Genomic DNA, 13,788 nt, shown 5'->3' on the forward strand with positions numbered 1-13,788 from the left:
GAAGTGAAAGGAGAGCAATAATAAAGAGTCAGAAAGAAAGGAAAACAAAACCACACTGAAGCAAAGAAAGAAGAGGATTTCAAGAAACAGGATCAACCACCAAAGACTGGTTGAGTCAGACAAGGAATGAAAAGTTTGTCTATAAATCTGGCAATTAGGAAATAACTACTGCATTCCCCACCAGTTTCCCAAAGTGATAGGGTAAAAATCATTTTGTACACATCATATGCATATATATGCTGTTCGTTTTAGCAAATGCTTATTATTTTTAGTTGTTAATTTTAATGGAAATGTGTATAGCTATTAAATATGCTAAATACACTATGGTTAGACCATTCATTTCACAATTATATGGCATTTGAATATATTTACAATTTTTCAACATTATAAATAATGTCATAAATGTCATTTCTGATAAATGTGACAACTATTTTTCGGGTTAATATTCCCAAATATTATGTACTATTCTTCAATTGAAAAAAAAGAAGTGCAAGTAAATCTTAGTATCTTAAAATTATTTAAATATCTTAATTTTGAATAGTTATTTTGCAAAAACTTTTCTTTTTTGGCTCTTTCCATTATTTTCAGATGGAGACAATCACAAACCTGGACTGTTGTCGTCTAACCTGGAGTGTCTAACCTTCTACAGCAAGCATTTCCTTAGCAGATTACATCCTGAAGCCCTCAATTAGTGCAGCATTATAATATATAACAATCCATTTCCTTTCTCTACATGATAAACAAACTGACACCCATTAGTGATAGGTTTCTTCACTTTCAAATGACTAAAGTAATCCCCCCCGCCCCGCATTAGCTATTTTTGTTGACCTCACTTCACTAGAGATCCTCAATCTAAGTTTTATTTTAGCAATCACAATTCTCTCATCTAATTAAAAAAAAATGGGCCATTGCCTCAGTGGCCTGCATTCAACCTTATTTTGACTGGCAATTTTCTAATAATATCACACTCTCTTTTTCACTCCTGTACTTATTATAATAGTAGTTTCTGTTCCATTGAGTTCATCCTTTCTTCCCCAACTCTCTTTGCCCCATTCTAGTTTTTTTCATGATTCTTTTTCTTTTCCTCCTACTTACTTTGTAACCTATTCAAATCTTTTACTGTTACAAATGCCTCAAGATGCATCCAATTATTTATTCAGTAGAAATTCCTGGAGGTAGATTACGTGGATCAAGGTATTAGATATCAAGGTATCAAGATATTAGGAGTATACAAAATGTTAAGGATCTTTGCACATGTTACCAAATGACCTCTACAAAGGGTATCTGAAATTTCACTCTTGTACCAATTGCCACACTTGGCAATTCTTCTCTATTGTGAATACAAATCCATTTCCCTTTAACTTGGATGTAGAACTATATGAAATAAATCTAAATACTCTTTCCACATGGCAGTCCTGCAAATGTTCAATGAAAACTATTCTTTGTCCCTAAGTCTTCATTGGCCCATCTTCAAAAGACCTAGTTTACTCAGCACTTCTCTAAGAACAGGACCTCAAGCACTGTCAGCATCCCAACTGACAAACTGTATCTTGTTCTAAGAAAAGCAGTATCCTTCTTACCTTATGGTATAATTGTGTGAACAATATTACACTTGAATTCGGACTTCACGGAGTCCATTGAAAAGTCTTTGAATATAAACACCCTTCTTCTATCAATGTACTAGCTTGTCTGGCAGCAGCCATGCCAACCTACCTCACACTCACATAAAATTTTCAAGACATTTTTTTACATGAAATCATGTTGACAGGTTTCTCCCAGACCATATTGTGCATTAGGATGTTTTAACATAAGTTCGAACATTATATTTATTTTTATTCAATGTCATTTTACAGATATAAATATGTCTCTCTAGCCCAGGGCCACCCCTTACTATTATGCAAGTTATGCACTAGCTTTAAGGAACATCATTTATATCAGTAATTATCTTAGTGTTATTTATTTATTGCTATAATTTTCCAGTAAATAGCAGTAAAATCTTGAGGAAGAGACAGCTTGTTTCTAATTCACCCACCTAAAAGTACCATTTGGTCTACCAAGAATAATGTTTCTGCTGTCAAAATTCGAGACTACTAAATCTGAAATCCAATATTTTAAATATTTTCCCACAATGTCATATCTCATAAAAGTGTCTAATATATCATCCTCAAAGTTGATGATTAAAAAAATGTTCAGAATAAGGCCAAAAAAGAAAGGCTTATGCATACCACTAGAGACCGTTCTGCAGTTTTTCATGAAAATATTTATACTCTCATACCATGCAGAGAAAGTCATTCAACGAGTTATGACTCTTATTCACCTCACATGTCTTTACTTTGTTTCAAAGTATATCATTTTATTACAGGCATTACTGGAGAGGTTCATAAAGTAAATGCGCATTTATGGGGAAAATTTTGTAAAATATGTAAGAAAATAAAGACAATAGAAATCACTGAGAGAGAATCACTCTGAACATTTTCCTGTTTTGCTGCTCTTTGAAAATACTGATAATATTGAGGAACGTCTGTATTAACTCACCAGTTCAGGGAAAAAAACATAATAGAAACACTATTAGAAATGAAGAAAGGAACATGGATAACTGTGCAGTAGAAAATAAAGCTATCATTTGAATAGAACAGAAATAGACTTCATACCAACACATTGAAACTTAAGTGGATAATTTCTTGGAAAAATAAACTCCTCAAAACTCAGTAAAAACAGAAACTTTGAATATATCCACAATTTTAGAAATTGGTACATTAGTTTAAAATGACTCAGATAAAAGACCAGACACAAACAGTTTTATGAAACCTACAAGGAAAATGTAATTTTTTCCATACAAAAATTCTTCTAGAAATGTGCACAAAAGAGATGTCCAATTCTTTTCAGGATTTAGTATATTCTTAAACAGACGAGGGCAGTTTGAGAAAGGAAAATTTTAATGCAATTTCTTTCACTAACCTGATGTATAAGTTATCCATCACCACATATAATTTTAAAGATTATTTTCCTTATGATGAGAACTTTTAAGATATATTTTCTTATCAACTTTCAAATATGCAGTACAACCTTATGAACCATGCTTCCATGCTGTACAGTACATTCCCAGGACTTGTTTACTTTGTAAATGGAAGTTTGTACCTGTTGACTGTTTTCATACATTTCTCCCATCCCCAGCCATTACCTCTGGCAACCACGATTCTGTCTACATGCATGAACTCAGGGATTTGTTTTGTTTTGTTTTAGATTCCATGTATAAGCGAGATCATTCAGTATTTGTCTTTCTCCATGTGATTTATTTCGCTTAGTATAATGTCCTCAAGGCCCATCCATGTTGTCACAGATATCAAGATTTCATTTTTTAAGGCTAAATAATATTCCATAGTATATATGTGTATATACACATATACACATACGCTCATATACACATGTATACCACATTTTTATGCATGTATCCATCGAGGGACACTTTGGGTCTTTAAGTATTTTGACTATTATAAATAATGCTACACTGAACATAGGGAGGTTGGTCACTGGTTCTTTACTGACTTTTTTTTTGTTGAAATTATTCTGTCTACAGTTTGTCCTCTAGAATTTTCCCCTGGAAAGGCTCATTTCAGCAATATCACTGAAATTCCAGCATATTCAAAGCTTTCTTTTTTATCTAAATCTTTATACTTGAAGGAGAGCTTGACTAGATAGAAAATCCTGGGCTCCTGCTTTCTTAGCTTGGTATCTTACAGATGTTGTTCCACCATGAGCTGAGGTTAAATATTTCTGTGGTAAGTCAGACGTCAACCTCATTTTCTCTCTCTTAACCTGATTTTCTCTTAGCCTGACTCCCTTTACAGAGCCTAGTGGGCAGTAGTTTCCCAAACATTCATGAATCAAGCATTCCTTTTGCTGTTGCTACAGTTATAAACTGTTTGTTTTATGATATAATGCGTCTATGTAGTCACACATCCTCTGACTCAGAAAAACCTAGTTCTTTTCTCCCTCAATTACTTCATGGATGAACTCACAGGTTACCTGTCACGTGGGGACCCAAATGATACAGTCATTTTCAGAAAGAATTTTTCTGCCCCTTAGTGAGATTGGCCCACTCACTCACCACCACCTGTGTTAGTCCCGGCCCTACTTTAGTTCCACAGCACAAGCCTCTGATACTGAGGTCGTCACTTTGGGTGAAGTACATATTCCATGGAGTTTTCTGGGACCTGCTACACCTAGGTTTGCTTCATACCTCCCATTTGCCTACTACATTGTTATGGCTTCCCTCACTGATAACTATGGAGTCTGGGGATTTTCTGCTGGTTTTGCTGTAAATGTGATTCGTGGGTATTTCTCTTCACTTGGTTGTATTGTTGTTTTTATTGTTTGGAATGGATTCCAGGAGAAGTGAGAAAATTACATTTCTATGAAAACCGGTCTTGTTAACATTTGGAAATATTTTCCTACTGTTTTCTTTCTATAAAGATGGCTTTGCATAAGGAAGCTCAGGGCATGTGCTTACCTATCAACGAAGTTAATCTGCAAAAATAAAAATAAAAATGAAGCACAGCCATCTTAGCATACTACTTTTTCATACACCCAGGCCGTTTCTTTTAGGGCTCAAAGACCTTCGATTTAACCCCGAGTTCTAGGATGATGCTGTGTTATAAATTCAAGCCCATCAAGCTATTATCTTTGGATGATTCAGAAGGCTTATCTTCATCTTTTGCTCCCACATTTAAGATTACCCACCTTGATTCTGGGGGCCTACTGGAAGTTCTCAGAGTGCACAAAGATATAATTTGCCTAGGCACAAAAACATAAGCTTAATATGTTTAGGTATGCCCTCTTTAAAAAGGAAATGTCTTCATTGGGAAGATTAAACTATTTATCTAATAAATCTTATGATATTTTAAGTCAACATCCTGCATGCTAATTTTCTAAGCAAAACGTAGTATTTAACTAATAGTGAATCATCATGCATAGTGACATCACAGCCATGTTAACCAGAGAAAGATATAGAATGGTGAGGTTGATAAATAAGGTGAGCCCTGACACCCAAGGTGAAACACATGCCTCAAATTGTTTTGCTAGTAGCAATTATGCCACCATTACCATCTCACCGCAGCCTGCCAATTTAAGTGCTCTCCCATTCAGTCATCCAAAAATATTTGTTAAATCCCTACTATTGCCAGGCTCTGTATAGATGCAAAGGATACAAAGATGATCAAAAATAGACATGATTCCTGCTCTCATGCTCCTTATTGTCAGTGGGGAGATCAACATTTTTCAAATCAGTCACACAAGTAAATTTAAATGTAGTACTACCCTGATAAGGACCACTGTTGTATTATGCTGGGAGCTCTTTCCTGCATGTAATCAGAGCTGTTTCTGTCACAGAAGGAACTGTCGCTAGACAGTGCTTTTCACAAAACCACAGCCCCTTTCTTAGCACTACCCTGAACATCTTGCATCTAAGATCAGCTGGGGGTCTGAACCCAAAATGTTGGTTCTCCGCCTGCCTTCTATGCATTCCTCTTGCCCCATTAGAAAAGTGGCCAATGGGGAAGGCAGAGTCTCTTCACAGTGAGTTTATCTAAGAGACTCAGCCCAAGCAAGTGTGTTCAAAGGCACCAAGAGTGAAGTAGCCCATGCACCTTCTGCACCTTCTGCTCATAAATACAAGCCTATCCCAAGTGACCACTTTGCTCAATACATACAAAGGAGATTATGATACTGTAACAGCACATTGATTTAAGTTCAGAGAAGCATGCCCTAGGAAGTAATGGTGGGGTTTACATTTGAAGAAAGGGCCAGTGTAAATCAGGTGATCAGCCTAGGGAATCATGAAAAGGCAGGAAGAAACAAAAGAGTCGGAAATGAATCAAGTATGGCTAAGTCACCAAAATAAGTCTGGGAAGATTTGTGGGACTATATCATTCATGGCTCTGGATGTTGTATTTACATTTGAATTTTTAAAAAATTTTTTACTGAATTCATTGCAATTATATTGGTTAATAAAATTATATAGGTTTTAAGTGTAGAGTTCTATAATATATCATTTGTATATTGTATTGTGTGTTCACCAACCAATACCATCGCCATTTATCCCCCTTTTACCTTCTTCTACACCCCCCCCCACCACTCTTTCCCTCTGCTGTTGTCTGTGTCTATGAGGCCTAGGTTGTTTTTCTGGGGTTTTTTTTTTTTCTGCTTAATCTCTTCACATTTTTCACCCAGTCCACCAACACCCTTCCCCTCTGACAGCTATCAGACTGTTCTCTATCTATGCACTGTTTCTATTTTGTTGGTTAGTTTTTTTAGTTCATTAGATTCCACATAAATGTGAAACCATGCAGAATTTGCCTTTCTCTCGCTGGATTATTTCACTTAGCATAATAATCTCCAGGTCCAACTATGCTGCTGCAAAAGGTAATTTTTTTCTTTTTTAGGGCCAAGTAGTATCCCCTTGTGTAAATGTACCACAGCTTTTTCATTCACTCTTCTACTGATGGGCACTTGGCCTCCTTCCAAATCTTGGCTATTGTAAATAATGCTGCAGTGAATATAGGGACATGTATATTCTTTCAAATTAGTATTTCAAGTTTCTTAAAATATATTCCAATAAATGGAATAATATTTTGAATTTTTATGTACTTGTTTGTGTGTGTAGGATGGTAAGAATGTGGAAAGCTAATATCCACTTTGTCTTTTGAAAACATCTCTTTAGATGAAATCAAAAGATAGGTAAAATGGAAGGAGAACCAGTTAGAAGAGAAGTAGAGTATTTCCGGTGAAAGGAAATGGATAAGGACGGTGGCAGCGATCTTGAAGCCAGGGGATAGTTTCCAGAGGTTACAATCTACAGGACCGGGCGATGTGCACAGTGAAGGAGGTGTTCAGAATGGTAGCTATGTTTCTGCCTTACTTAAAAGATAGTGATTCCATTCCCTAAAGGAGGCAACACTAAAAGAGGTACAGTGAGGAGGTAGGTGGAGGGGAGAGAGGAGCAAATGAGCATGATTTGAAGGTGCTGTGTATGAAGTGCTTTGAGGTGTCTAAATGAAGTTGTTCAGTGCCCAAATTCATATGGGAGATTAGGAATAAAAATACAAGTTCCTGAGTTATCTGCATGGAAGAGGTTTTCCTGGGATTTAAATTTCTCTTCACCGTGCTTTTTCTTCTATCCTTTCCAATTTGAAGATCATTTTCTTTGATAGAGAAAATGATAAAGTTCAAACGTTTGGTGTTTTGTCCTCTTCCTCCTGCTGCTGCGGCTGCTCTTCCTCCTCCTTCGTCATCATCTGTTCACACGGTACCACCTGGACTAGGCCTTGAGATTGCTCATGTTCTTCTATTTGTTCCAATTCATATCTTTTAAAATGGGCTATTTTTTTTATGTCCTTGGGGTTTTTTATTCCTTTTTTTTAACTCACAAACTTTATTTTACCCTGTGCTTTAGCTCTTTGGTGCAGTTCTTGTAGATGCTCATCATTCCGTGTATTCTTCCTTGATTGTGAACTCACTTCTCATGTTTGAAAAAAATTCCTTTAATTCAAACACTTCAAAATCCTCCCTGTACAAGTTTTTTGGTTTCTTTGAAGGCATTCTTCTATTATTCTCATCTCAATCATTTGATGTTATAGCATCAGAATTAAGGTTTGTGATCACACTTTCCCTCTTGAACTGCCAGCCCTTTCATGCTATCTAATCAAAAAAGAGTAAAAAGGAGTCGTGGACAAGGACAACAGCATGGTGATTGCTGGGGGGAAGAGGGGCCTGAGTGGTAACGGGAAAAATATAATAAAGATTTTTAAAAAATGAGTCTCCCCCTATTCTCCTTCTCTTTCTTTCCTTTCCTTTCTTCAATTCTTCCTCTTCTTTTTTATTCTCGTCCTCCTCCTCCTCTTTTCCCTCTTGCTCTCACTCTCTCTGGTTTCAGGATTTTGTCATAGTGAAAATTAGCCATGATTAAATACTGACAACAGATGGTTCTCTAGGTAGGCCTACAGCTGGTGAGTCCTCAAGAAGTTCCCATGTTTGGGGTTATCCCTACTGTTTCCCATCTCTCCCTATCTATCTTCTACAGAATTTGTAATATATAGCTAATTCTTATAATTATAAATATTATATGACAATGTTTATGTGTCAAATTAATAATTTTATGAACTTTATCAAGATATAATTTGTAAACCATACAATTTATTTATTTAAAGTGTACAGTTCAATGGTTTTAATACATTCAGAGTTGTACAAATATCAGCCTAAGATAAACATTTTCATCACTGCAATAAGAAACATTCACTTCCCAGTACTCCTACCCCAAGCCCAGGGCAACCACTAACCTACTTACTGTCTCCATGGATTCTTCCTATTCTGGACATTTCATATAAGTGAATCATACCATATGTGATCTTATGTGACTGGCTCTTTTTCCAAACAGTACACTGTCTTCAAAGTTCATTTATATTGTAGCATATATTAATACATTGTTTATTTTTAATGCCAAATAATAATCCATCGTATAGACAGCACACATTTTTTAATCCATTCATCAGTGGAAAGAAACTAGGGTTGTTTGTACTTATGGGCTATTATGAATAATGGTGCTATAAATATTTGTGTACAAATGATTGTGTGGATGCATGTTTTCATTTCTCCGGGATATATACCTAACAGTGGAATTGCTGAGTCATATGGTAACTCTGTTTAAGGTTTTAAGGCAAAAATAAACTAATTGTTACTTTTTCTTGGTTATTTCTCATTAGAGGCAGTCAGTCTTATTAACTCAGGAGAGGAGAATTTTAGAGTCTCGTTTTGCAGTGTGACGAAGGCAAGAAAGGTTTAAAAGTCTTAAAGCTAAAGTTGCTTTGCTCAGTCACATTGTCCTTGTCTATTGATAAATAACCTAGGACTGGTCTTGCTATTGTGATTGTACGTTTTACTTGGAAAAGCTGGATTTTAATATGTGATGCCCACTCATATTCTATGAACTAAAACACCTGGGACAGGAAGCTGTAACAGCTCTTTTGCCCATCTGGAAAGAGACACGCTTTAAGTAAACAAGATTTTTCTGCAAGATTTTCTATGAAAGTCATTTATTTGTTAAGAAAGAAAAGGTGTTTGCCAAAGAAATTTTAAATCATGCTTCATCATTTAAAAAATTAATAACTATTGAAGAATATGACTTTTTAAAAAACATTTTATGCCCAGAGGAAAGATATCTATTGCTATTTTACTCCTAGAGCCCCAAAGTCTCTCTCTTTATTATCTACCTGAATGTTGTATCCAATTTGTTCAAAACTGTAAAATGCATCTGTCTTTCCATCACTAGTCAGACAATCACAGGTGTTCTCTTTTAAGAAAATTGCTGAGATTGCTTCCCCATGTGCATTTCTCCTTGACAGAATATACATTATCCACTATATGTGAATCAATAGCCTGAGAATCCACTGAGATAGTGAAAAATAGCAATGTAATTTTTCTGGGACGGTGGGCATGCAGGGCATTATTTCTGCAAATGCTATGCAAAATTGTGTGGGCTTAAAAAATCTGTACTGAGTATTCACTTAAGTGATATTCTTTAGTGATAAGATTTGATTTCATTAGGTATTTCATATGAATAAAATGTAAAGTTGCAAGTCTAGAGTTGTGAGCCATGGCCAACCACTCCCCACCTCCCAAGTTCTGTGTTTACTGCCTTACTCACCCACTTTGCATCGGCAAATCATAGAGAGAAGCTAAATGCTCTCAGCTGCACCACACCAAATCAGAGCTGAGATGAATAATGAACTTAATTTTCCATAAAGACATTCTGTTTGGCATTTCAGCTAATAAGGTAAGCTAATGGCAATGCTGGGCTATGGAAAAGAAAATAAATAGTCTCTTTGTCTTTGATTTCTGTGCTAATTCATAATTCTGCTTTTAACATGCTGGAATTAATTTTATGTTTCACTATGTCTGTGAATTTGTAATGAACAATTTTGTCAGGAGTACCCCCAATGCACCCTTTTCCTTTGATTAGGTTGTTTATGGTACTAGAGGGGCTGAGGGAGAAATAAAGCTTTTTAGTAAGAATGTCATCTATGTAATAATTTTTTACCATCTATAGTGCAAAGTGAATTTAGCTAAAATAGCAGACTATTTAAATGCAGCACAAAGTTATTTAACTGCTGCTTATTTATTGAATATATTTAGCATGATATATTATAAATTGATGTTGAATGTGCTCTAAAGAAAACAAAATGCATACATCGTGTTCATTCCTGAGTCATTTCATATCTAAGTACATGTTATTCTAGAGAAGGTAGTATTTTCAGCTGCTAAAATTATTCTAACTTTAGTTTAGTTGGGTTTTATTTTGTAAGATTGTATTTTTAAAGTAGCAGTATGCCAGTAATATGAATTTTGGCTATTTATTTACCATGGCTGCAATGATTTCGGTGCATGTGGAAAATGTACATATGTTTCTTCACTGAAGTTCATGGAATTAAAAACCATGAGCCCTCTCGGAGACTTCCGTGGCTACTTTGGCTATGCTTTTTATGATCCAGTTTTCCAGCCTTTAATACAGAGATTTTTATTTTAGTCAGATTGAAGTACAAATCCCTGTAACTAGCAAACACTTAGCAAGATGGAGAGGAAATTATAATCTTTTCTGCAAAAATGACAAAAATGGGAAATATGATTAAGATTTATGTTCTCTGGGCTCATTGCCATGTCACCTGAAAATTAGAGCCTCTATTCTCTCAAAGTAGGTGACCTCAAAAGATATTTTAGAGGGTCTATTCAAAAAAGCAAAACTATGTGGGAAATTTTGGAGAAAAAGAACGGAAATAAATATTTCTCCTGTTCCTACTGTCTGATCTTCCCATTCTGTTTTCCTGTGTGGGAAATGGGCAATGGACACCCGATGCTGTTGTTCTGTAGAAATCTTTAAACATTACAAACAGACGTTTATAGAAATGAAAGGATTTTTATTACCATCCCCTTAAATTGTTCAGTGTCTGTTTTTCTTAGAAGTACAAACAGGACATTTGAGCACAAGTATTTAGCTACCACTAATGACTTAGTTCCACTTACATATCATCCATGCTCCACCTATAAATTTTATCCATTTCTCTGGAAATGTCTCTAATTTAGTAAACCAATGAGAAGTAGGAGTGTGTCATTTTATTCTATCACAGTTCATTTTTAAGAACACCAAGACAGATATATGTTATCTATTCATACTTTGAGGTTTTAAAATATGTTCAATTTCATGGCTATTCTCTGTTTGTAGAACTCTATTGGGAGCTCAAATATAGTGGATTGTTTTGGATGTGTAATGTATTCACTTTCTTTTCCACTTTCCTCCCTTTTCCTTTCACACTTCTTTGCTCCAGACCATCCTGGCTGCCCCATGCACTTTTTGCTCCTTTAATTCTCATATTTTTCCCATTTCTCTTCTCCCCACTATCATTTGTCCAGAACCTATGGAGTACATTGTCTCCATTTTAAAGCTGGAAAAAACTAACTAGAAAACAAATTTTTATGACCACCAAGCTGTTTTCTTCTATTTCCTGTCATTGGTACAAAATGAAAGATTTCATATCAGCATGACACTTTATCCATTGTTGCTACCTAACACCAAACTAATGATGTAAATCTGCAAAGCTATCTGACCAGCCTCCCTTTCATGGTTCTTTCGTCTCCAGCGGTCAACCCACTCATGCTTCAAGATGAGATGCAGTTGCCAGATGCAAGGCATATATTATTTACAGACTCACAGGTTAACTCTCAGTGTTACTGCAGAAAATCTAGAGAAACAGCACCACCACCTTGCCTTCTCACACACATATACACGTGCACTTAGCAAAGACCACAGAGCGTCCATCCACTGAGGACAGTGGTAACTGACACAGCACCATTGTTACAGATGGCCCACCATCATAAGATGTTCTTGGCACCGCCGCAAAGAGACCTGAGCAGAAGGCAGCAAACAGATTTGTTCCCAAATACATGGGAAGCCCGTTGTTGGGGGCAATCAAAATTAAGTGGAGAAGGAAGAGGAAAGATAAGAGAGGACTAAAACATCACTAAAGCTGGTTATTATTGTTACTGTTACCCAATTTAAACTCACAGGCTGGAGAACACAAGGATATCTGCATTATAAAAATGAAGGCATTGCTCAAAACCTAACATCTCTAAAACTGGGCTTAGTATCCTCCCCACAGGCTTCCTGCCTCCGCAAACAGCACCACTGACTATCCTTTTTTTTTTTTTCCAACCCAGAAACACGGGAAAACCTTGAGTATTTCCCCTCTACCTCACCCTCACATTTCTGAGGTAAACTCATGGAAGTTGGTTGGATGAATGAGTAAATGAGTGGAAAGTCACCAAGTCTTATAAATTTTATTTCTATTAACTTCTCTCCATCCCATCTGCCACTATCCTAGTTAAACCTCTCTGGTCTCTCACCTAGATTATTGTAACTCTCTCTAAGTCACCCTCCTGCCCTTAGTTTTCCCTTAGCACAGTCCATTCCATGTATGGTAGCCCAGATAATGTTTCTAAAATACACATCAAATCACTAAATCACATATGAATCCTTCAATGATTCCTTCTTACCCGTGATATAAAGTCCAAACTCCTTAACATGATTTACAGGGTATGACATAAGTGAAGACCTTTGCCTTCACAGCCTCATTTCTTAACACACCCTCTGTCCAATCTTCATTTCAGCCATACTGATCAACTTTCAACTTTCTCAAAGGTGCCATGTCCTCAAGTCCAGGTCCTTTGCATGACCTGCTTTCTCTTTTGTCCCTTCTCTCCATCCATCCCAAACTCCTCTCTTCCCTCTGAACCCCCTTTCAGCTTTCTGGTCTCCTCTGAGATGACACTTTCTCCAGGAAGCCCTTTATCTAGGTTTGAGTTCAGTACCTTCTCCCAATGTGTTCTCTTAGCATCCATCAGTCCTTTATCATGCTGCCTCTATTCTATATAGGAGTGCCTACTTCACTAACCTATTAGTTCCGTGAAGGAAGATATCCAGTCTTTTATTCACAATTAGTAGCCATGATCAAGCAGGAAGTAAACTCTGTAGGAATGCGTAAATAGATATTTGGACTCCCTAACAAGCGTCTTTTGTTTTGATAATGTTGCAGAAACTGAGTGCAATGATTCTTTGTTACTTATTCTTGCAAAGTACTGTGATAAAGTGGTTCACATAAATCCTTTCATCTTGTCCACATTCCCATTTTATAAATGAGACAGCTGAGGCTCAAGCTGCCCTAAGTGACACTGTTCTTGAGGAAACTGCCCCTGGGTCTGCTGACTCCCAGGGCCATCCCTTTCTATTCTCCGCATGGCCCACTGCCTGCTTAGAAAGAGAGAAAATTTCAATCTTAAAAATGAATAGTAGGTTGTAAAAAAACAACCACTTAGATTTGTCACTGCCTACCTGTTCATTTGGTTTTGGACCTCCAGTGGTCTGCCCCCGTTTACTCTCCCCTAATAGTTACTCTGAAAGTACCTTCCTTTGTGCTGTATTCTTTACTCTTAGGCTTTCTTCTGTGGCCCCTATGCCTCCAGGAGTGTTCTGCCTTTCTTGCTCTCTCCACAGTGAAAGCAGCTGAGCCTTACATTTCTCTTTCATTTCCATTGTCCTTTTCAACACTTTTTTTCCCTGGTTCTTCTCTGTGATTGCTCTTTTCACAGAGCTTTGCCTGCGCTCAGTGAGCCCTTAATGTTCATTAGCCACAGCCTGATGTCAGGCTACTCAGGGGGCTTCCACTGGTCTTTCACGGGGAAGCAAAT

General features: G+C 36.6%; 1 protein-coding gene across 14 annotated transcripts in view; it reads left to right on the forward strand.

The window, feature by feature from the left end:
- The window catches only part of DLGAP1 (DLG associated protein 1), an 870,852-nt gene that overhangs the window by 583,348 nt on the left and 273,716 nt on the right, over nt 1–13,788 (forward strand). The window contains exon 1 of one of the 14 annotated variants that reach the window (XM_054583396.1): nt 9,731–9,826. The exons of 12 other annotated variants lie outside the window; for them this stretch is intronic. In XM_054583396.1, coding sequence (XP_054439371.1) covers nt 9,776–9,826 — 51 coding nt within the window. In that variant the 5' untranslated portion in view covers nt 9,731–9,775. Of the gene's footprint in view, nt 1–9,730; nt 9,827–13,788 lie in introns of those variants that run through there. One more of the 14 variants, XM_054583390.1, reaches the window with a different exon arrangement.

This window comes from Pteronotus mesoamericanus, unplaced genomic scaffold (genome assembly GCF_021234165.1).
Source record: "Pteronotus mesoamericanus isolate MK-2021 breed Mesoamerican mustached bat unplaced genomic scaffold, CSHL_Meso_final contig_74, whole genome shotgun sequence".
NCBI classification, from domain to species: Eukaryota; Metazoa; Chordata; class Mammalia; order Chiroptera; family Mormoopidae; genus Pteronotus; species Pteronotus mesoamericanus.